General features: G+C 48.1%; 1 protein-coding gene across 5 annotated transcripts in view; it reads left to right on the plus strand.

Annotated features, from left to right (window-relative positions):
* The window catches only part of PHACTR4 (phosphatase and actin regulator 4), a 64,607-nt gene that overhangs the window by 16,125 nt on the left and 24,512 nt on the right, over nt 1-23,970 (plus strand). For 4 of the 5 annotated variants that reach the window (XM_027706045.1, XM_027706042.1, XM_027706043.1 and 1 more), the window contains one exon: nt 7,680-7,726. In XM_027706045.1, coding sequence (XP_027561846.1) covers nt 7,711-7,726 — 16 coding nt within the window. In that variant the 5' untranslated portion in view covers nt 7,680-7,710. Of the gene's footprint in view, nt 1-7,679; nt 7,727-9,581; nt 9,636-23,970 lie in introns of all 5 variants that reach the window. The other variant, XM_027706047.1, reaches the window with a different exon arrangement.

Genomic DNA, 23,970 nt, shown 5'->3' on the forward strand with positions numbered 1-23,970 from the left:
GCAGGAAAACCTTTTTGCTGAATCAGTGCTGAGACCCAACAAACACGATGATGTTTCTCTCTGATCAACCTTTGTGACAGAGGTGTGAGATTCCTCACTGGTCTCTGTACACACTAAAAAGCTAATTGTTAAAATTGGGGGGAAATGTCACTTGGTGTGTACTGTTGTCTGCTCTGCAGTTTTGGAGTTTCAGACACTATCCCACACTTCCAGACTGCTGCAGTTCCTTCCCCCTGAGTCACTAATCCTCTCCTTTCTATCTGTATCTGTGGTTCTGTACAGACAGAGCTGGTTGGAGGGTTTTGGTTTTTTTTGGTTTTTGGGTTTTTTTTTTTGAGTAAATTGAAATTCCCTGCGAGGTGTGGTACAAGGAGGAACTGCTGCACGAACAGGTATGTGCAGATCACAGAGGAATTTTAATTTCTGACAAGCCCTATTGTCCTGAAATCAGTTGTGCAGAAAGACACGAGGGAAATGTGCCAATTCCAGAGCTGAAACCAGTGTGGTGCTGCTGGGGCTGGGATTTCACAGGGGCTGCAAGCTGACCTCAGTTGCTTTTGGAAAGGAGCAGCCCTGTTTTTTCCCTTAAAAAAAACCAACTGGGATTCATGTTGTTGTGGCAACACAAACTGGAAGAAATCTGGGTGAAAAACCCTTTTATTGGTGATCTGCATTTTGGGTGGTTTAAGGCAATCAGGCTGATTTTTTTTTTTTTTTTTTTTTTAATTGGGGAGGGGGAATTTGAATCTTAAATGCTCAATGTTTAACACGTTGTGTGTTGTTTTATAACTTTTGTGGGGGGGAAAGGCATCTCAAGACTTCCTGTTCTTAACAATCCCAGGTCTGAGGAACGGGGACCACACTCCTGGATGTTTGCACTGAAATAACCCTCTCTGAAAGGTGAATTGGGCTCGAGGCATTTCCCCACCTCCTCTGTGCTTCCAATTACTGCACTAATTAATTTATACAGACCTTGTGGTCAGGTTTGCAGAGGCTCAGATAATGTTTTTGTAGCTAACTGGGGATACCCCAGTGGCTCCAGCAGCATTGAAGTTCGTCCTAATATGGATTTACATAGACAAGAATTCAGTTTGTCATCTCGTGCTTTTTGGAAAGAGGGGGAAATAGAAAATACAGCTCAGATTTTGGGCAGTTGAGCTCTTCACTTCAAATATCCATTATTTTTTGCTTTGCTGAAGCAGGTGCTGGTGGAGCTGGTTCCTTTTCTTGAGTCCCACTGTGCAGACATGAGTTGGGTCCTGGAGAACTGGGATCTTCTATGGAAACTGCTTTACAAAGACATCAGCAACCTTCCTTTTCTCTTTCTGGCGTGCCCAGACTTTCCTGGGTAACAGCAAAATGTGGGAATTGCCTTCTGCAGTATAGGAATTTATTAACATGTTTTGAGGGTTCATTATGTGTTGACAAATTGTGGTGTGTGTTGGTCTGGAACTTCTTTAATATATTTTATTGTATCAAGTAGCTGATGAAGGAATAACCATGCCTTGCCCTTTGGATGCTCCATGATGATAAGAACAAGAGCATCTGTCTTCTGCACCAGTGGGCCATTCTGCTTTAATTTTACCCTCTGCTTTTATCAGGGAGATAATTTTGGTTGAGGCAGCTGCTTCAAGGACAGCAAGGAGAGGAGCTGGTTTGCTCTGTTCATGCTGCAGGTTTTTTTCCCTGCATGCATCCACACCTCCAGGGTGGTTGATCAGCTGCCAAAAGGTCTGGAGGCAAATTAGAGGTGTTTTCCATACTGATAACTGAATAGAAATAGCATTTGTCACTGGGGACTGGCACAGAAGCTGTGCCATGTTCATGCTTTCCTGTGGGCTGCTGGCTTATTGTTCTAAGTTGGGTAAATATGGCTCTGAAACACCTGGGAGAGGCTGGAGTGGCTTTTTCGGGCTTTGTGTGGTCTTGTTTCAAGTAGAAATATGGAAAAACTTGCTGTGTTTGGCTTGTTAAATGAATGAAGTGCAAAGGTGCTACTGTGGTGAAAGTTTCTAGGAAATAAGAGTATTACAAGTTTTCATTTGGTTTTGAATTGAGTTGCAAAAGAGGTTAATCCTCTCTTGAAGGGGCACAGAGGAAGGGCCTTGTCCAGGGTCCCACATCCACCATCCCTGGAGGTGTCCAAGGAAGGACTGGACGTGGCACTCAGTGCTCTGGGCTGGGTGACAACGTGGGCATCGGGCACAGGCTGGACTTGGATCTTGGATGTCTTTTCCAACCTAAATGATTCTGTGCTGATCAGAAGCAGATCTGTGAGTGATGGGGGCTCTGGACTCCCACTCCAACACTCTGCAGTGTCCATGAGTATTTTTGAGGGTTACTTTGCACAAGTGTTGGAAAATCCCACTCGCCTTCCCTATGGTGCAGCCCCGGAGAATTCAGCTCCCTTCCTTTCCCAGTTCCTCCCTGGTAATGTTATATTACTGTGCCACCCACAGGCAGCTACTGAGCTGCTGGAAAATATTTGCTGTTTGCAGCGGGAGCCAGTTATCAAATGTTAAATCTGTGACAAAAAGCCGCTGGTTTCACTGGCTGTGATATCAACTGTATTGAGGTTTCTCGATCCTCGTTATTCCAGTTTTCTGTTTCAGGTGCTTGTAGAGTTGTTATAATATTGTCTGATTTTTTTTTTTCCCACTTCTTCCACAAAACTCTTTTCCTGTGCTAACCAGCTGCTCTGTTCCTGCTCAAAGCTGTTGCTTCCCAACAAGTGTAGAAATGCCTGAAGTGTTGGGATCCTTGGGAAGAGAGAGAGAAACTGCTGGGCTGTTAATTACTGGTGCACCCCGTTAATTGACATGTTGCCAGACTGGGCTGTGAGAACAACTGGGTTCAATCTGTGTGGTTTTATTGAGGGGGGAATATTGTGATTTCCCTCCATCTGACCTCTCCACTGCTCCGTGTGTGATTGGTGCAGAACAAACTGGGTCAGCCGAGGCCGCTCGGAGGATTTTAAAACCAGCCTTTGTAGCAAATGGTGTTCAAACCATAACACTGAAGGACACGAGCAAACCAAGGTTTTTAGGTGGAGTTGGTTTGGTTTGAAGTGAGGGCAGATAAACAGATGAGCTTTTTGCCATCCACTGACCTTAAGAAGGGCTTGTGAATCTTTTCTTCTCTGTACTGCTCAATCCAACAGGAGGTTAATTATACCTTCACACCTTGTCTTGTACTCTATAGTAGTGTATTTGCCACGGTTGATCTGTTTAGGTTTTTTTAAGAATTTCCCTTGTAATGTTTAAGCTCCAGCTTGTGCACTTGTGCTGAAATCTGTCCCTTGGGAGAACCCTTTGGTGCTGTTGAGTTATTCTGTTTTATGGAACACAATTTTAATGTTGTTTACCACGCTCTTAATCTCATGCCTGGCAGATAAAATGAGTTCCTTTAGCCCTTCCCCTGGGGGACCTGGTGGGGCTCCATGGCCAACAGACCCATGGCATTAGGTGGAGTTTTCTCAGCTTTGAGAAAATCCACTCATTTGCCCTCCTGGAATGAATAATTGATTGGGGAGAGAAGAAAATGGTGAACTGATTTTTATTTTTTAAGTTGCTTTTATAAAAAGGGATGGGGGCAGCGAGATCTGTGGGGCAGGTTTGGGAGTCTGGCCCTTAATAAACATGTGCAGCTGGGGAGAGTCCTGATGGTTTGGTCCAGCCATTCCAGTGGAGTTTGGCAAGACGGGGAAGACTCGGAACGTTCCCTGCGTGATGAAGAGGAGGCTGCTCAGTGCCTGGCCTCCATCTCCCAGCTGACCTTATTCCTGGTGTCCACTTGTTCATGTTGTGATGGTGAGCTCTTCCAGGCAGCATTCCCTGAGCTCCTGCCATCTGCTCCAGTGGGAACCTGCAGGGGATTTGGCCTTCTGGGTGCTGCTGTAGCAATGGCATTTTTAAACAGTGTAAAGCAAAGGGCTGAACTGGCATAATGAATTACAATATTATATTTGTTTGTTGGCTGCTGGTAGCACCACATCAGGTCAAAATTAAATATCTTCTAGGAGTTGTCAGGTGAGCTTGTTTAATTTCATGGGTCGTGGTCTGTATTAGCACAGGACCTTGTTCTTGGGTGTTTGTTAACCCTTTCATTTCCCTCTCCCTTCAACTGATGGCTGTAGTTCTGGATCCTTATCAGAGCATCCTTTCTCTCCCCCACATTTGTTTTTTTTCCAAGACAGCCTCAGGTTTTGTGTCTCATTACAGTAAAAGCCCTGTGGTTGCTGCCCAGCTGCTGTCAGGTCCCTCTCTGGATGGTGATTTAGAGCTGAGCCAGCATGGAAAGGGCCTTTCCCTGCCTAAGGCAACCCTGTTGGCAGCCACAGTGGAGAAGTAATGTGCCACTTCTGCTTGGAAGAGTTGTCAGTTTTCTAGTTCAGTTGGGAAAAACAACCAACGTTGGCTCGAGTTTTAGCAGGACTTTTGGAGACATCCCACAGTGTTTTGAAGGAAGCTCCTGTTACTGGAAGAGATGAGCAGTGAGGACAGAGGGGTCCAGCTAATGAGCTTCACTCTGGAGCAAGCTAAATGCCTGTTATTCCAGAGGTTTGGGCAAGGGTCACTGAAAATTAGACCATGAGGAAGGGGGGAAGCTGGTCATCAGTAAAGCTCATGGATGTGGATTGCCAGAGGCTGGAAAAACAGTGGCACCTTGGTGTGACAGTGAGGTCCTGTCCTTCCCAACCCACTCCTCTGGACATGCCTGGTGTGCTTGTGGGTCAGCTTTCACTGTTCCCAAGGTGGGTGGACCAGTGCTGGCACAAGGAATGGGTGGGAAGGCGTGGGAAGAGGGCCAAGGTGTGGATTTGGGCTGGTTTGTGTTGCTGTGGGATGCACCCTCGGGAGGATGTGACAGAGCTGGGAAAGACAAAACTCCCCGTGCAGCAGGGAGTGTGTTAAGGCTGAAGAAACAGGGTGGAAAACTGTGGCAAACAGTCCAGCATGGCCGCGGAGCAGCGAGTTCCTATTGTGTGTGGATTAGCTGCCCAGCTGGAAAAAAGCCATCACCTTGCTGCTGGGAGTTCAAAGCCGGGTCAATGGAACAGGGATATATTCTTGGACTGGTACAAAGAGCTGGGGAAAAAAACCGTGGAGTGTTTGAAGTCCCGAGGCAGACAAAGGCCGTGGTTCTGCTGCTGCGATGGCGAGAGCGGGAGGGGCTGCGGAGTGTCCGGAGCTGTGCCGGGAACTCTTGGAAACACAGGAATTTCACACAGCTGTCAGGCCCCGGAACGTGTGAGCACTCGGAGCACATGAATATTCAGAGCTGTGGCATGTGTCACGCCAGAGGAAATGAAAAATCCAAGTTTTCTCAGGGTTACGGATCTGGGAAACCTCTGACAGCACTGGGGATAAAAGCAAATTGCTGTTCTGCAGGGCAGGTTATCTCAACTCAGCTTCCCAATTAGCCAGCCCTAGTTAAGGCTGGCAGCAGGATCTGCACTGCTTAATCCATTCCTTTGGTGAGCAAGTGCCTGTTCCTTAGAGCTGTGTGTTCCTTCTTTGGCAGCCTGTGGCAATGCTCTGGGAGCCTGGACTTTGCTCCTTCTTCCTCTAACCTGGCATCACTTTTTTTTTTTCCCAGTGTTCCTTTTGTGCTCGTTCTATTAATAACCAGATATTGTGGATTTAGTGTTTTGCTCAGAAGGATCCTCCCAGCACAGGCTGAGGTGCTTCCAGCCGTGCTGTCAGGCAGTGACAGATGTCCTTGGGTACAGTGAGTGTCCAGCAGTGATGGGGGCTGCCAGGATTAGTATTCCAGGCACAAATGTGCCCCTTGGAATATGCAAAGCACAGAGCAGCCTGTGCAGGAATGCCCTTGAAAGGCAAATTAAACCCAGCTCCCTGGTGGCTCTGGGGGAGTGGGAATGCTCTGTCATCTGCACTGAGGTTCAAGTAGGCTTTGAGGTGGCTGATTTTTGTTTTCCTTCTGTTTTCCCTTCCCAGAAGGGTTTGCTGAAAGGGCAGGAAGGGATGATGGGTCCTTCTGCCTTCAGTGGGGAGCATTCCCTGACAGGAGAGTGGAGCCAGGTGAGGGTCAGGCTCTGCTCCCAGGTAACACGGGACAGGACGAGAGGAAATGGCCTCAAGTTGTGCCAGGGGAGGTTTAGATTGGACAGTAATGAAAAATTTTTCACCAAGAGAGTTGTCAAGCCCTGGAAGAGGCAGCCCAGGGCAGTGGTGGAGTCACTATCCCTGGAAGTGCTCAAAAACACATGGATGTGGCACTTGGGGACATAGTTTAGTGGTGGCCTCGGCTGTTATGGGGTAATGGTTGGACTCGATGATCTCAGAGGGCTTTTCCAACCCTAATGATTCTGTGACTCATTTGTTTTGAGTTCTTGCAAATGGTGTCCTTGGTGCAGCACATGGAGGTACCAAACCACATCCCAAATGCATGTGGAAGTTAACTTAATTTTACCAGTGTTCATGGATTAAGCTGTGGGGATTCTGAGGGTGTTTCCCAAGTGACTCGTGTCAGTCTGCCTCTGAAATAGAGATCAACTGATGCTCCTGACTGACTTGAAGCCCTTCTCTTCACTGACCTGTTTAAAGCTGGGATCATCAGCACTGTTTTGAGGGTTTAATGGCTCTGTCGAGGTGTTTCACCCCATCCAAGAACATCCCTGTGGTGGTACTGGAGCTGCAGCAGGGAGCAGTCCCCTGGAGCGTGGCTGCCTCATCCAGAGAAGTGTTTGTGCCCACAGAGCTGAGCAAAGCAGAGCTGAAACGCCCCTCTGGGCAGAGCTCCCAGGGGTGGGGTGGTGGGGCTGTCTCTGCTGACTCCGCAGCCCTGGGATGCTCCCATGCTCTCTGCAGGCTGAGCACGTGCTGCACACTCAGCAGGTTGTCACATGAGGGTGATCCAGCTGATCTGATGTGGAGTTACAGCCACCAAACTGTGCTTTGCTGCTGGGAGAGAAGGTGGAAGGCTATGGTTTAAGTCTGGCTTTGATTCCTTGACACTAGAAACAACCTTGTTTTGTAGTTCTTCCCCAGTCACCTCACACTGTGCCTGCTGATGTGTCTGATTGGGGTTCTTAGTTTGAACTGCAAGATTGTCAGGACAGAACCTCCCTGTTTTTACTGTGCTACGTAATCTGTCAAAATCAAGACATACCTGATTTTCCCAAACTTAGTTCCTCTTGCACCTCCTTTCAGAACTTTCTCCAGAGAAAAGCTGGCTTTGCTGCTAAAATCCTGGTTCCTCTTTTTTGTGTTCCCCCCCACACACACCATGTTCAGAAGTGCCTTGATGCTGTGACATCTGAAATACTTCCTGTGCATGTGCTGTGCTGCCTTTGCTAGATAAGCAATAGCTGTTCCCTTTTACAGCAGGCACATCCCTTCCTGAAGAGGCAGATGTGGAATGTTTTCCCTGGGAACAAATATTTACTGCTTTGTAATTACGGCACCTTAATTTCGCTTCTCTTTCCTTTCCAGCTCAGCGTGTGTCTGATTAGAGGCTACTGATGTCTTCAAAGAGGGGTGATGATGCCACACTCTTGTTCCTGGTTTGGGGCAGGATTTCTGCTTTAGGTTCCCTCCATGCTGGTTTTGTGTAGGCTGAGCAGAGCTGATAGAGAAATGAAACTAATGATCTGAGCTTTGGTCACGCTTGGAATTGCAATTTGTGTGTTGATTTTTTGCTTCTTGTTTTTGCAGGAATTGCTCAGGAAGATAGAGTGCAAGAGGAATGGAAGAGAACGCTGGTGAGTACTCTTGGATGTCTTACCACAGGTTGTGAACCTGTTCTTTGTTCCTTGGTTAAGCATCATAAAGAACCTGATGACTTTAAACTTGGTGTCTTCAATTGAAGTGTAGAAGGTGATTAGAAAACTATCTAGTTTGGCAGATGCATCAGTTGTACTGTGGTGTGGACCAGATCTGATTTGAAGCTCTGTTGTACATCTGGAAGATCTTTTTTTTGGAATTTCCCATCTCTGAAACCTGGACTATAAGTCTCCCGGCTGTCCCAAGCTCTTGAAAAAAAGTAACATCCCCTTTCTTAGCAGGGAAGAGTCAAAAGCAATGAGCTGGTTTGAACAAGCCATAAAGGAGGATCAGCTTGTGGTTGCTCCCGAGTTCTTTTTCTGTATTTATTTCTTTAGGCTGTTCTGTCTTGCAATAGATACAGGATTTCTTTAATTAAAATTTGGCATTAAAGCTCTTGCTTTAGGCACTGTGTGCTGCTTGCCCTGAGGCAAGTAAACTCATCCCTGGTAGGTTTAACTGATGGAAGGATATGGCTGTAACTAAAACTCACAGATTTTTGGCTTAGAGATTGCCTTGAATAGATAGCTCTTCCATCTGTTTGCCTAAAGTGGCTAAAAAAACCCGGAGTTAAGTGGCCATTTTTTTCCCTACCATTGACGTGAGATTTGCATGAAAGCTCTTGCCTGCACCATGGGAAACCAGTTTGTGAAGCATGTTGACCTCACATCTTCTGGACCGCGATGCTGCAGTTGGTGACTTCTAACTCATAAACGTTATTTCTAGATTATTCCGTGCGGTCAGGTGATGCCATCCTGAAAACCCTGGGAAAGGATGTACCTGTCAGCAGGGCAAGGCTGCTTGGTGGGGCAGATGAAGGCCAGTTTTTGGCTTCTTACAGAGCTGGTCTGGTGAAGCCCAGTGGCCTGGCTGGACCAGCTGAGAGTTCTTGCATAAAAACATGTTGTGCTTATAGTCCTGGTGGCAAGAACTGCTGCTGTGCCCTCTGATTGTCAGCCTGTGAGGTGAACATTTAATCTGTGGTGGTTGCTTTCCCTTCTGATTTGCTTGTGGCAAACTAATTCCAGGTGACGACTTCTGGGGGAGGAGGAGGAGGGTGAAGTGAGTGTGACACTGGCAGCTGAGACTGGAGCAGTGGCTGTGGAGGTGGCAGCTCTTGTCAACCCTGGGACAGAGCACAGGCAGAGCGGGGCCAGTTTCCATCTCTCCAGCCTGAATTACTGGGATGGCTTTGAGCAACATGGAGGCCAGGTTGGATGGGGCTTGGAGCAGCCTGGTCTAGTGGAAGGTGTCCCTGCCCACAGCAGGGGGTGGAACTGGATGATCTTCAAGCTCCTCTTCCAACCCCAACCAGTCTGTGATTCCATGAACACCGAGCTCTGCTTGTTCCCCAGGTCTCAGCCTGTGCTGGGGCTGCCAGCAGCCAGCTGTGTTCACATCACAAAGCTTTGTGTCCCATTTTATGTGCAGCTGAACCCCATTTTTGGGGTAGATCACTGTGACACAGGGCTGGAGCCTGTTGAGGTTACTGCAAGCTTTAACTCCTGATTTGAGCAGTGCTGGTGCCCTGGGATGTGAAAAGCCTTATGTTCTGTTTGCATTTTGCCAGCTGAAGTAGAGTTACCTCCCCTTTCCCTCTGAACTACTTGAGCTGTGCCAGTTTGGGATGGAGTATCTGCACTGGATCTTTGCATGCACAGACACCCCACACAGCTGGTTGAGAAGCTTTACATGTTGCCTCCTTAAGTGCTGGGAGCCAAGAGCTTCACATTAAAGGCAGAATAAGCAGATGGGTCTTCTATTATAATTTCCTTAAATTCCTTTGCTTTTAAGGACTCTCATTCTCCAAGTGCTGCTAAGCTCAGGACTCTTGATCCCGGAGATGAGGTAAGGCAGAGCTGAGCTGAAGTCCGTGCCCTTTGTTCCCTCCAAGCCTGGTGCTGTGGATGTACTGCTGTCCTTCCCTGGTTGGATATTAACTGCACTCAAATGCTGCATGGCTGGCGCTTGTTTGAGCTGGTGTGCTTGGAATGGCCACTGGGAATGCACAGGGAAGCATAAATCCTTTAGAGCTGTCAGGCTTCACTAGCCATGGGTGGGTGGGGGAGCCCTCCTTGGCTGGCTGCCCTGGCTAATTAAAAATGAAATTTGCTGTTGTCTTCAGATTTTTAATTCATGCTCATCCCCGAGGACGACTGGAAGCAAGGGCTGCAGGCAGCTGCAGTGAAGTTTTAGAGCTTGTCTATACATGGCTTTTTAGAACAGGTGTGCAGCTTAAAATGTGCTCTCGACCCTACCCTGAGTTGTTTTTCAAGTGTAGAGAAGAATATACAGAAAATTCAGGCAAATCTTGGGACGTGGCCCTTAGCAAGTGACTGTAGGTTAAGTTGCCACATACGGCAATGGCCTTAAGCTGAAGGAGGGGAGGGTGAGTTTAGATGGGATGTTGGGAAGAAATTCTTCCCTGTGAGAGTGGGGAGGCCCTGGCACAGGTTGCTCAGAGAAGCTGTGGCTGCCCCATCCCTGGAAGTGTCCAAGGCCAGGTTGGACGGGGCTTGGAGCAACCTGGGCTAGTGGAAGGTGTCCCTGCCCATGGCAGGGGGTGGAACAGGATGAGCTTTTAAGGTCCCTTCCAACCCAAACCATTCTGGGATTCTATAATCCTATGTCAGGTCTCTGCCCCCGAGGAGTCAGCGGAGCTGGGGCAGGTGGGAGGACGGAGGTTTGGGAGAGGAATAAATGAAATCTAAATATACACACCCTGCCAGGCCCAGCTTCCTCAAGGTCCCACCTACACAAGGGTTCTCTTGAAGGGAAATGTCACTGGGATACCTTTCCCCTCTTCAGATCCTTCCTGTGGTGCGGGTGAAGGATCACACTCTATTTTCGGAGCCTGTTTCTGCTGTTCCATCTCCTGCCCAGGCCCCCTCCCAAGACCACTCACTCACCTTACCATGATCTGAGCTAAGCTTGGACCTTTCTCTTTGTCAAGGGATTGTGTTCTGTCTGGTATTTCATCTGCCTGTAAGTCTGTGAGATCTTAAAAAGCAAAATATTGAAGAAGCGGGAGCTTTGTGCTTGGCAGGATGAGACTCACCTCGTGCCCGTGGTTCCTTGAAAGCTCTGCTGCTGTGTTGGATCCACCTAATGTGGGAGCAAACCTGCAGTTCACCTGCCCAGTAATGAGGAGTCATTAATGAACAGCCTCAGAGGGAGCCTGGGATGCCTTTTCATGGGAGGTGTTTGCTGTTGGGTCCTTTGACCTGCTGTACTTTGGTGCTCTGTTGACAGTTTCTGCCTGTGCTTACACACTTCCTCTGCAGGTATTGGGATAGGAACCTTTAAGTAGTGTCCCTAAAAGGTTTAAATCCCTGTAGGACAACTGTGAAGCATTTTGGGAAATCAGTGAGGTAGCCTTTGCACACACAGGCTCCAACCCAAAGCTGCTTTTTTTCAAAAGCACTTGAAATACTAAGTTTATGGATGCTTTAAGAATCTTCTGCAGTTACTGCCTTATACCAGACTGACTTTCATCCCCTTTGACTTTCATCCCCTTTATCTCCTGCTGTGCTACTTTTTTCCCAATTCTTTTCCTACTAAAAATAGGAAATACTCTTCAAGTCCTTCACCTTTGTGCAAACAAAGAAGTAATTTGTTTTAGCATCTGAGCTGACTCCTGGGCTACATGCCTCAGAAGGAAACCAGTGTGATATGAATCTGCTGCTTCTGGAGGCACGGACTCCAAATATAGTCTGAGTAGGGGAAAGGGCTGGAAATGGGAGTGCTTAGTTCTTATGCCACCAGCTCTGCTGCTTTTTCCCAGCAGGATGCCTGGCTGGATACCCAATTCCCATTTTTATCCCCAAAAATCAGAGCTCTACCTTCAGATGCTTAGAGGTTCAAAACCATTATGGGAACCACAGAATCCTGGAATGGTTTGGGTTAGAAGGGGCCTTAAAGGCCATCTTGTCCCACCCCCTGCCATGGGCAGGGACACCTTCCACTAGCCCAGGTTGCTCCAAGCCCCGTCCAACCTGGCCTTGGACACTTCCAGGGATGGGGCAGCCACAGCTTCTCTGGGAAATCCACTCTAGCCCCTCACTACTCTCACAGGGAGGAATTTCTTCCCAATATCCCCTCTGTCAATGGGAAGCCATTCCCCCTTGTCCTGTCCCTCCAGGCCCTTGTCCAAAGTCCTTCCCCAGCTCTCTTGGAGCCCCTTTAGGCACTGGAATAAAATTATTCCAGAATAAAAGAACAGCTTTTTCATCGAGGAAGGCACAGAAGCTGTGACTTCCCTCTGAGATCCTGGATGTTGTGTGTCCATGTGATACAGCACAAGAGCCAAAGTGGCCAAAGTGCCTGAGATCAGCCCTTTAATTACAGTTGATGTGTGCTAATTTGCAAGCAGGCAGAAAGGCAAATTCCTACTGTTCCTTAGGCAAATTTAAAGGGAGGAACTGATGGAGAGACTGTTTGACTTTTAAACAAGGTGCAGAAGCACAAGGTGCTTACCTGCATGAAAGCATTATTGTAAATAAGTCGAGTGCACTTGACAAGCCAGCAAAATACTTTGGGACATTATCCTGACAGCCTTTTGTTCTTAAATTTGCTCTAGTTCTTCGTGTAATTAATGTGCTGAGTGCTGTCAGGGTGCTTGGGGCACTCTATGGGATGTCAGTGCTGGTTTTCTTCCTGCTGCATTTGCAAGTGGTTCAGCTCAGCCATCCATCTACTTGGTGTGGCATTTTATACCCAATAATTTCCCCCCATGAACAACTTGAGGAGGTGTCTGAATTTCTGCTGCCTTTCCCTCCTGAGCTACGAGCCAAATGTTTTACAGAGATTATTTGCTGACCTGCCAGAGACCTCGTAATTCCGTGACACCCCATTTGGAGTGACTTTTGGAGCTGTTGTGGTGAATGGCTGTGTAGTTTGTACCCATATCTCTTGCCTGGGGGAAAGCAGAGGTTAACTCTGCTGTTTTTGTGGTGTTGTGGCTCAGCTGTGGATGTGCTGGGATGGAGGTGCTTTGGCCTCCAGGCTGGAGCAAGACAGTAGCAAAGGCTGATGCTGAGTGAGAAACTTTGTGTTTGCTGAAGTGTTTCGTGATTGAATTGAACGATCTTGTTCCTCATGTGAAGAGATAAGACCTTGTAGGACAGTAGTCAATCCTTGGGGTAATTCAGGGCAACTCCCTGTGAAACAATGAGTGTGGAGCTCCTGTGGCTCAGTAAGTAGGACACGGAGCAGGGGGGGCACAGGTTTCCAGAGTTTCTAGTTTTCATTTTCAACTTGTTGGACCTTAAATTCACCTTGCTCCTGGAACGTTGCCTGTAACTTCTGTCCAGAGATTTTAGCAGCTGATTTTATTGGGGTTGGGCGTAGGAGAGGAGCCTGCTTGGAACCAGAGGCAAACAGATCTAGTATAAATGAAGGGATTTTTTTATTAGTACTGTTTTCTTCACACAGCAGCAGTGTGTCCTGACTGAGTGGCAAACCTGGCCTTTTAAAAACAAAATTCTGAATGTTCTCACTACTTTGCAGCCTTTGTGAGCTGTACGTGGTGTTGGCTGAGCTGTGGGTGGGACAAAGCTGCTCCCAAGGCCCTGGGGCTGGTGCTGAGCTGCACTTAAATTTTGTCACTGCCAGTGTCACCACTTTATCTGTTTGGGTCCTATTTGTCCTGGAAAGGAGCCTGGCTCTGATTGCTGAAGGTGTCTTTTGTCTCCTGAAACAGAACCCAAAGGTGGGTTTTTTCCAGGCTGGACCCATCCAGCTGTGATGGGACCAGTGATAACTGTGACTTGCTTGGGGGAGAACATTGTTCGTCAACCCAGCCTGGGCTTGTCTCGCTTTGTTAAGCAGAGATTTTAAGATTTCTAATAGAGTTGTATTCCCTTGTACATGAAAAATACCAGGTGCCAAATTTCCCCTCACAGATCTGCTCAGCCCGTGGCGTGCTCAGGTTCTGCAGCTTCTGAGCTGAGCCTTGCAGATTTAGGCTCTGCAGCGGGTCCTGGTGCCTCTTGGAGCCTGTCTTAAGGCCGTGTAAGCTAAAGCTTTGTGCACTGGCGTAACCCACACGTAGGATTTCCTAATCGTGGAATCATTTCGGATGGAAAAGCCCTCGGCGTCCGAGGGCCTGTCCCGTGAGGGGCCGCGGGGCCGCGCCGCGGCCGCCAGGGGGCGCTCGGCACCGGCCCGAAGGCGGGTCGGTGACAAAGGGAACCGGGACGGGACCCGGGAATGGGATCGCGCTGACCGGGATCGGGTGGGATACTGAGGGGAAATCCCTCCCTGTGAGGGCTGTGAGGCCCTGGAACAGGCTACCCAGAGAAGCTGTGGCTGCCCCATCCCTGGGAGTGCCCAAGGCCAGGTTGGAGGGGGCTTGTGGAAGGTGTCCCTGCCCATGTCCCACCGACTAGTGGGACTTTAAGGTCCCTTTGAATCCAAACCATTCTGGGATTCTATGAAATGCATTGCTGTAGGATATTCCCCTGCAAGAGCAGGGCCCTGGGGTCCTCCCTCTTTTTTTTGAGGGGGGAGAAGAAACAAACGATGAAGGTGCAGCCAAGCAGTGGCCGTGGACATCGGGAGCTGAGGGAACGGCTGGAGCTGTGTCAGGGCAGGGTCAGGTTGGATCTCAGGCAAAGGTTCTTCCCCCAGAGGCTGGTTGGGCACTGCCCAGGCTCCCCAGGGCAGTGGGCACAGCCCCAAGGCTGCCAGAGCTCCAGGAGGGTTTGGCTGATCCTCTGGGGCACAGGGGGTGACTCTTGGGGCTGGGCCTGTGCAGGGCTGAGGGTTGGACTGGATGGTCCTTGGGGGTCCCTTCCAGCTCAGCACGTTCTGGGATTTTGTGACTTTCATGGGCAGTGCAGTGGGGTCTGACTCAGCACCATGTCAGGCTTAGTGCCAACATAATAAGACTGGCCTAATTGGTGTAGCACATCCACACGAAAGCCTCCCTCTGCACTTGAAAAGGTGGAATTTAATAATGCTCTGTGCTCCATATAAGAATCCTGTAGAAAGTCACATCCCGGTTCCTGTTCCCTGCTCCCCCGCGGGCTCGGAAGCAGCTCTGTACAGCTCTGTTTGCTTTGTGTGCTTTCCCTTTCCTTCCCCAGCCCGGCTGCACCAAGGGGCTCATTTCCAAGGTTTCCAAGGCGAGGTGAGCAGCGAGTCATGGCTTGGCAAGGAAAACCACTCCTGGAGGCTCCGTGATCATCCCAGCACATCAACACCTTCTACCCGGGAAGGCTGTTGGGCTGAGATTTGAGCCTGACCCTTGATCTTTGAGAGGACTATAATCAACCTGTGCCGTGATTTTCGTTGAAATTCAACCAAAAAGATGGAAAAGCTGCCCCCCCCCAGCCCTTTGATCTTAACATTAAATCTTGGAAACTTCAGTGGTGATTAGGAAAGCAAACACTGTCCCTTCCTGCAGGGAAGGCAGGAGTTTGTTCTGCCCAAGCACTGGGCGTTGCAGGGGTTAAGTTACAGTTTATCTTTGGGGGAGGAAAGGAAAATCTCTCCCAAGTAATTAACTGTAGATGCTGACGCTAATGAAGGGGCTTTCAAGGCTGGGACTGGTGGAGGGTGGTGGGAATCCCCTGTTGAATCAATGACATTACCGGCCTTAGGAGTGATTCTGCAATTATTAGGCTGAAATGATGTTGAACATGTAGTTAATCCTGTTATCTCTCAGATATTGAGCAAACTGCGTGCTCTGGATAACTCTGTAATGGGATTATAGGAGTCAGTGTGGCACCCTTGGCACTCCCTATCTGTCCAGGGCTTTTGCTCATTTTCCTGGTCAGGATAAAGTATTGGTGAGGCTTCCTAGAGTTAATTTGGGGAGGCGGTGTCTGGGGCAGTGTTTTCCAGCTCTTTTTTAGCAAATTAATTTGGTAATGAACACCCTGTTGCCTCCTGAAGCCATTCACTCCTGCACTGCAAAGATCCCTTGAGTCCATCCCTAAATAAATGTTTAGGAAAAGAACTGAAGAACAAGGACAAGTTTAAAAGGAGACTTCCCTGTGTCACACCTTCCTGGCATCAAGGATCTGCCGTTGAGTGAGTTCCTGTGGCTGAGACACAGTTCTGGGCCATCATACTTGCAGGGAATAATCAGCTCTGGTTTTGAAAGTCCCATTTTGCATCCATGATTGCCTGTGGCGATTGTTCTAAACAAAAGTAGCTGGTGGGGGGTTTAAAAGGGATTATCTTGAGCTTGTTTTTAAGCAGTCGGGAAAAATTACAAGTTAACCAGTGTCAGGAAAACCCGGGAACCAAAATGATCGTGTAGAGGGGAGAGAGAAGAGCCATAATGCGTGTTTAGGCACTGGCTGGTGATCATTACAGATGGGTTTGTTTTCCTGTTGGGCACAGACCTCCAGGTTTGAGTGGCCTGACTTCCAGGCAGGGTTTGGATGAGCTGAAACAGCGATTTTCTCGCTGCCAGGTCAAAGCTACAACAGCTGGTTGCAGCAGGACAAAACACACAGTGACTTAAGGCAACCACATCTGGTGCAGAGGTGAAGCCCCTCACCCCAGTGAGAACTAGAGTTTGGGTTTCAAAGTTGTGGAAAACATTTTTTTTCTCTGCTCAATTACCACTACACCAGGCCTCTTGCTTTCAGCATCACTATAGAAGTGATTTCTACAGCACCCACTAAATGAGCAGATGTTTTTGTGCCAAACCAGAAATTTCCGTAAATATGGGAAAGTTCCATTATTAAATGGTCAGTCAGCTTTTAGTTTCCAAGCTTTGATTCTTTTTGTTTTAAAGACTCATCTCGTTAAAAAACTGCAGATTTTTTTGGTGAGGTTTTATTATTATTTTTTTCTACTCCCTTGAGGAAGCTGAGAATTGTTTTGGAAGCTCCAAGGAGCTCATTTCCAGGGGTTGTTAATGACTCTGTCTCTGGGCTGCCTTAAAGAAGGCAGTGAGAGGACATGGGGGCTGGTGTAGCCAAGGGGCCACCTGGGATTTTTAAGCCCAGTTTAAGTGCCCAGGGGCCAGCCAGCCCTGCTGCTGATAAGGTGATGGATTTAGATGTCATCCTTGCAACCTGTAATTCCAGGGAGCTTGAGGGAAGCCCTGGGATCATTCTCACACCCAGGGATTTGGTGCCTTCCATGAGCTTTTTGAGATGGGAATCCAGCACAGGAGCAAACTCCAGATTTCAAGCCTGAAGTGCACAGAGAAATGGTTTAATATTCATGTTTATACACCCTAATTCTTGTGCACCATATTTGTGCTCCAGGGCATCCTTGCTGTAACTGCTCTTGAGGAATCTTCTTACTGGAGCCATGGATTTCAACTTTCCTTCATGCACCTTTGAACGTGGTCTGATAGAGGAGGCACAGAGCCCTCATAAATAAATTAATCCGAGTGTTTCCCACTGTTTTTCTCAGTGGCTTCTCTTTGAACTTCTTGTAGATCTTGCTTGTTCTTCCTGCAAGCTGAAAACCCCTGAACTTGAGTTTCGGTGTCTGGTATGTTCTAGATCTCAAGCAGGGAGATCTTGAGCAGTTTGTGCTGATACTCTCCTGTCAAATCTTTCTCCCTAATCAGCAGCGTTCCCTCTTTGAGGGTTGGGAAGTGTGTGCTGTAACCTCACGGAGCCACGGGGTGCAGAGTGGAGCTCTGTGGGTGCCATCACATCATCCTTTGATCCCAGCCCCTGTCTTGAGGTGTTTAATTCAGGTGTGAGGCTCCCAAAGGCTGCCCTGGGCAGGAGAGGGGTGAATCCTGCTCTGTCTACCCCGCTTTTCTGCATCCAAGTGAAGGTGGCACTGCAGCTCCCAGCAGGCTGATGGGAGCTTGTTTGCTGACATACTTGAAATAGTCGTGTGCTATAACTCTTATGCTGCAGAATTTGTCTGGGAGGGTGAGTAAATATTTGAGGAGCTCACCCTCCCCAAGCTCAGGGCTGTTCAACAGGGGGTTTGAGCTGCTGCTTCAAAGCCCATCCTTGATGGTCTGTGGTTCAGAAATAGGTCTGGTTTAATTTATTGTGTTCAGTTCTGGTCTCTGCAGTGTAACAAAGACAAGTGGAGCTACTGGAGAAGGTCCAGCAGAGGCCACAAAGATGATGAGGAGAGACTGTGGGAGCTGGGCTTGGTTAGTCTGGAGAGGAGAAGACTGAGAGGAGTTCTCATCAATGAGCAACCAGGTGTAGAGGGAGGTATAAAAGGGTTGGACTAGAGATGATCTTTAAGGTCCATTCCAACCCCTAAACATTCTATGACATATTTCCAAGAGGTGTCAGGATGGTGCCAGGCTCTGTTCAGAGGTGCCCAGCAACAGGACAAGGAGCAATGGCCATAAACTAAAACACAAGTTCCACCTCAACAGGAGAAAGAACTTCTTTCCATGGAGGGTGTCAGAGCTCTGAACAGCTGCCCAGGGAGAGTGTGGAGTCTCCCTCTCTGCAAACATTCCAAACCCACCTGGGCATGTCCCTGTGTCACCTACTGTGGGTGACCCTGCCTTGGCAGGAGGTCGGACTGGGTGATCTCCAGAGGGCCCTTCCAACCCTAAATATTCTGTGATTCTGTGAATTTAACCCCATTTCCTCCTGACTGTGCAGCCCCATGCCCAGCCCTGCCAAATGGGACGAAAGAGAAGCATTATTTGAGTCTCTCAGAACCTTTTTTTTTGGCTGCTGTTTTAGTTTGGTCACTGCTGGTGCTCTACAGATGCAGGAGGAAGGGAATGAGGTGAAATCATGTGAAATGAGGAATCTGGGAATGTGTGAAGGGTCGTGTGTGCGAGAGGGGGAGCAGCTCAGGGAGAAACAGCTTCCTCCAAGGTTAGATCAGCTGTACCTTTGGAGCTGTTGGTGTTATCTCATCTCTTGACATTTCCTTTAATTATATGAAACGACCTTGACACCGTAAACAATTCCCATGGCATTGTCTCTGCACTTGTGAGTCAGAGTGATGTGTAAACAGCACTTGGTTTGGGGGACCTGGGGTCTGTATGGCCTGGGACACAATTGTGACATCTCATTTTTGTGCCGTTCTCTTGATGCCACAGTCTTGTTTTCCCAAGGCCTCGCGGTGCTGGCACAAAACAGGAGCATCTGGGCTGGGATTTCAGGACCATCCTAAGGGGGTGCTCTCATTTGCTTTTCCTTTGTGCCTCCATAAAAGTTCCAAAGGGGGGGGGAGGGATGTTTCACAACACAACCCCTTTAATCACGTTACCAGCAGTGTTTTACTCGTGTTTCAGTTTTCAGCCTCGCTGCTGCTCAGAGACACCTCAGTGGTTGAGCAAGAGTCAATATTTGAGGAGCTGAGGTTGAGGTTCACTCACTCACTGTCTTGCTGATGGTTCTTGTCTGGGTGTGACCCGTGGTCTGGCCCTGCCACTGTTTAGGGTGGCCCGTGGTAGATCTATGAAACATCACTTGGCCAGATGCACTTCCTAAGTGTTATCTTGTTCCTGAAATAGAGAATAAAGCCTGTATCAACATGAATCACAAAGTTGATAAACTGGAATGGTTCCTCTTGGAGTCGTCTTCTTGTATTGGGCAAATATTTATCCACATTGTTTCCAAAGGCATATTTGTGCAATAGAAGGAGGTCAGACCTGTAATTACCTGTTAGATTTACTCTGGCAGAAATGGCTTGTAAAAACACAGTACGTTTGAAAGGAAGCTTTTAAACCTCCTCTCCGTGTGTGAACCTGAAGCTGTGGTTTAAAATTTCAGATTTTATGTGAGTTTTCAGTTGCAAAAAGTATTTTCCTTGCCGAATTAAAGTGCCTCAACCCAAATTGATCCTCAGTTTCTTTTAATTCCTGAACTGCGGCAAGGAATTTGGGTTTCTCTTCCAACTGTATCTGCTGGAGATGATCAGAAGCTGAGGTTGTGTGCCAGACTTGCCTTGCATTTTAATCAGGAGCTTCTAGTCTGGTCAATAATTAAAGCAGAGCAGGTGCGGTGGGGAAGTTGGGTGTTCCCCAAAAACTAAACCAAGGCGCTTTTGTTGGTCTCCCTGGGCAGAGCCAAGCGAGTGAGGGGTGGTGGGATGCCCTGGCACTGCCTGGCTTGTGCAGTAATTTGGAAAAAATGTAGTTCAGACTGGAGAGCTGTAGGTGTTGAAGGGTAATTTGAATTATTGGTGTGGTGTGGCTGCTGCGAGTCCGTTGGGGCGGCAGAGCAAAGATGTTTTGCTGCAGTTTCAGCTCTGGGTACGAAGAGCAAATGCACTCACTGAGATTTTTGTGAAACGTGAAAAAGAGGAAATTACTTTTACAGAGAAATCTTGCTGCCTTTCTTTTCAGTTAGCATGTGGGCAGAGAGGCTTGCAGCTTATTTCGTGAAGGATTAGGGGTAGGAAGAGAAATTCAGGATGAGTGTTTTAATGGATCAGAGCCTGTGGACCGTGACCTACACATTGCAGACTAATTTATAGAGTTACAGTGCTACCCCTCAGGGTTAATTTTAATTTAATCTGATTTTAGAGGTTTAATATTTGCTAATATTTTTGCTGTTAACTTTCAGTCTCCAGTGCTGGGCTTAACAGAGTTTGTCCCATTGGTTTTATAGATGGCATAGCTGGACTCACCTCTGCTGAAAGACTCGATTATTTTGGATAATGCCTGCATAAGGCTGTAAAATCTGGTGAGTTAGGTGTGTCCTGGAAGGCAGTTTGTGGTGGCTGCTCACTTGGGAAGAGCTCTGTGTGCTGTGCTGGGCCAGCCCTAAAAGCACGTGCTGGGCAGTGCTTTGGAAGGAGGGGAATATATTTTTAATTTGTGCAAAGCTCTCTTAGTTTGGTCGCTCTTCATCTCCATGTTTTGCAGTGGGAAGCCTCAGGTGATGTCCATTTGTAGGTTCTTCTCTGAGTTTTTGCTGCAGGAGAGGGTTAAACCAGAGTTGAGCTAAAATGCCATTCCTGTTTCTTCTCTAAACAGTGCAATAATTAATGTAATTTTCTCCTCCGTGTTTTTGCTTAATGTGCTCCTAATAATATAGCTGGAAGTGGCAGATGGGTATCCTGCCTCCGAGTGCTTCGCTGTTGGGAATACGCTGATGCTTTCCTGGAATGTCTCCTATATCTGTGCTTCCTTTGGCTTCTGACCAGAGTTTCTCGTTAATGCTGCTTCAAGGTGCTCCAAAAAGTCGTTTGTCAGCTTTGGAGGTTCCCTTGCCTGGAGATGGCAAAGCCATGAATCACCGTGGTGATGGAGTTAGCCAAGATGTGACTGAATCTTTAATTTTGTCAGGATTGCATTCCTTAGCATTCCCTCCCTAGTAAACAAGAAAATACGTGGCCTGTGTTGTAATTGCAGTGAGTGGTGAGGAGGCATCAACGTTTCCAGTACTGGCTGAAATCTGCTTCCATTGGAAGCTGTACTTCCACTGGAAAACAAGGCTGGGGGATATTTTGGCCTTAAGCTCCTCTGGGCCCACAGACCAGTTTAATTCATCATTTTTTTAGCCTGTTCCTTGTGACAATGAAGCAATTCCTTGTGTTCCAGCCACTTGCTGTGATCTGTGACCACGGGGCTTTCCAGGAGCACGGCCTCACCTTCCCAGAGGTGGGGCTGGAAGTGCTGTCAGCCAGCTCTTTGGAGAGGAGTGCTCTTCCTCCAGCTGTGCTCCTTCCCAGCCAACATCTGGGCTGCTGTGGGACACGGATGCTCACCTTCCTCACCACCAACACGTGGGTGGTGGTTCCTGGCATCCTGGATCCGCTGCCCTTTGCTGTCTGGGATGGAGCACCGTGCTGACTAACTGGTGGGGACAAGGAGACTGGAATGCTCTGGGAAATAGGAGTTTCCCTCTTGGAAATGTCACAGGAAGCGTGGAGGAAATCATGTGCTGTAGGAGCGCTTACCTCACATTTCTGTCTCATCCAAACCAGCGCCCTTTCCATCGGAGTCTGCAGGGCCTGAACAATGCGGTGCCAGCTGCCTTATAAATAATCCATTTTCCACTTCCACACCGGCTTTTCATTCCATGTGAGGAGAAAGGAAGAGCGTCACGCTGTGTTGGTTTGTGCCCTTCCAGAGGGGAGCACGTTAATGATTCCCCGTGCTCTGTTTTAGTGTCAGAGCACAGCCCAGAAATGGTCATTGCTGCAGCCACCCGGTGCTGGTACCCGTAGATGTAATATTTCTTCATTTGTATTCTTGTTCTGCCAAAGCTGAACACAAAAATTGTGGTGAAACCAAGCGGATCAGAGGGATGGAGCACCTCTGCTACGAGGAAACACTGAGAGAATTGGGATTGTTCAGCCTGGAGAAGAGAAGTCTCCGAGGTGACCTAATTGTGGCCTTTCAGTGCCTGAAGGGAGCTACAAGAAAGATGGAGACTATTGACAAGGGACAGGACAAGGGGGAATGGCTTCAGACTCACAGAGGGCAGGGTTAGATGGGATACTGGAAAGAAATTCCTGCCTTTGAGAGCGGTGAGGGGATAGAATGGGTTTCACAGAGAAGCTGTGGGTGCCCCACCCCTGCAGGTGTCCAAGGCCAGGTTGGGCGAGGCTTGGAGCAACCTGGGCTAGTGGGAGGTGTCCCTGCCCATGGCAGGGGAGTAGAACAAGATGAGCTTAAATGTCACTTCCAACCCAAACCATTCTGGGATTCTCTGAAATGCATTTCTGTAGGATATACCCCTGGGGTCCTCCCTCCTGGTGAGGTGGTCCCTGCGTGAGGATTCCAGTTGGGTGCAAGGAAAGAGCCTCAAACACCCTGTAGCTCCTGCTGACTCCGGTGATGGGGCTCTGAAGGAAAACGCCCCAGCACCCCTGGTTTTAAATATCCAGCTCCCTGTGCAGGGGTGGGATAATGCTGGAGTGCTTTTTAATGTTCCTGTGGCTGAATCATGGAACACCGAGGGCTGAGTCACCGCGGGTGAATGCGGCGTTTCACGTCGGGGTGAACCCAAATGGGAGCAACACCGGCTTCATTAGAGGAGCTAATATTGGGCTCATTATGGGCTTCATTAGATTTTGAAGTGAAACAATCCAGGAGAGTTCCTTTTGCAGTGTATATAAACAGATTATTAGCATGGGAATGGCAGGGGTTTAATGGGATGCTGGGCTGGATGGAGAGGAAATGAAACTTCAGATGTACCCCAAGTTTTGGGTGTTTATTGCCCATCCTGTTTTGTTTTAGCCATCTGACTCTCTTGAAATCCCATCAAATTTTCATGTAATTGGGGTTTTTTGCTTACTATATTTTAGAAGAAAATGCTGACAGGACAGTCAGCTGTTTCCCTTTTTGCTTTCCTTTAGAAAACTCTTTGCTATTCCAAGCTTTTCCTCTTATAAAGGTCTTCACCTGTCCCTGAGGAGCAAAAGATTTGCTCAGGTTTCTTCTGGTTGCTGTTCAACCAAATCAGATGGCCCTTCTCATTATTATGGGAATTTTGGACATTTATTGCTCTTCCTTGCTTGAAATGTTGGTTTTCCTTTATCCCCAGTGTCCAGTTGGACAAGGGCAGATTGCTTCGTCCCACATTTTCCCCCAGCAGTGAAACAAAGCACTCTGGAAGCAGAGGGTTCCTTGGGAGCAGAGCTGCTCTCACCCTCTGTCCTCGGGCTACAGTTGAGGCAGGAACATTTTTTGGTGGTGTTGTGTTTGCTGGGGCAGAGTTTGCACCTCTCCTTGCAGAGGTGGAGCTGAAGGATGGACTGGCAGGTTTTTCTGGCCAGGAGTCCACCTAGAAAATAATGATGCTGGTGACACTTTTGGATTTCTGCTGTTTTGTGCACTTTATCAGCTCTCTTCTGGTGGAGTTTTGTTCTTTCTCCCCAAAGAGGAGAGAGTTGTGGCTGATACTCCTGAAGGATGCTGGAAGTCCAGGCCAGATGCAATTTGAAATGCAGATTTGTATCTCTCTCTTCATTGAGCACCACAGCCCTGAGTTTGAGAAGGAAATATTAATACTGCTGGTACAACCTTTGCCAAATAATCCTGTTGTTCTCTTTGTGATTGTCTTTAAGGCCTGATGAAGGATAGAGAAATGGGAAAGGACTTTATTTCACAGCCTGGTGAGTTCCTGTGTGGAACCAGAGCCTTGAGTAACTGTCATGCATCCCTTGGACTGCAGCCACTGTGGCTTTAATGCATTTAAATAAATCTTTTATTGAAATTTAAGCTAATGTTTCATATTTTACTAATGTAGAAGTAAAGAGTCAGGGATATGATTGTGCTTCTGTGCTTTAACAGCCTACCACACGTCCTCTGTTCTGC

This window comes from Neopelma chrysocephalum, unplaced genomic scaffold (assembly GCF_003984885.1).
Source record: "Neopelma chrysocephalum unplaced genomic scaffold, ASM398488v2 Primary Assembly neopelma1_361, whole genome shotgun sequence".
Lineage (NCBI taxonomy): Eukaryota > Metazoa > Chordata > Aves > Passeriformes > Pipridae > Neopelma > Neopelma chrysocephalum.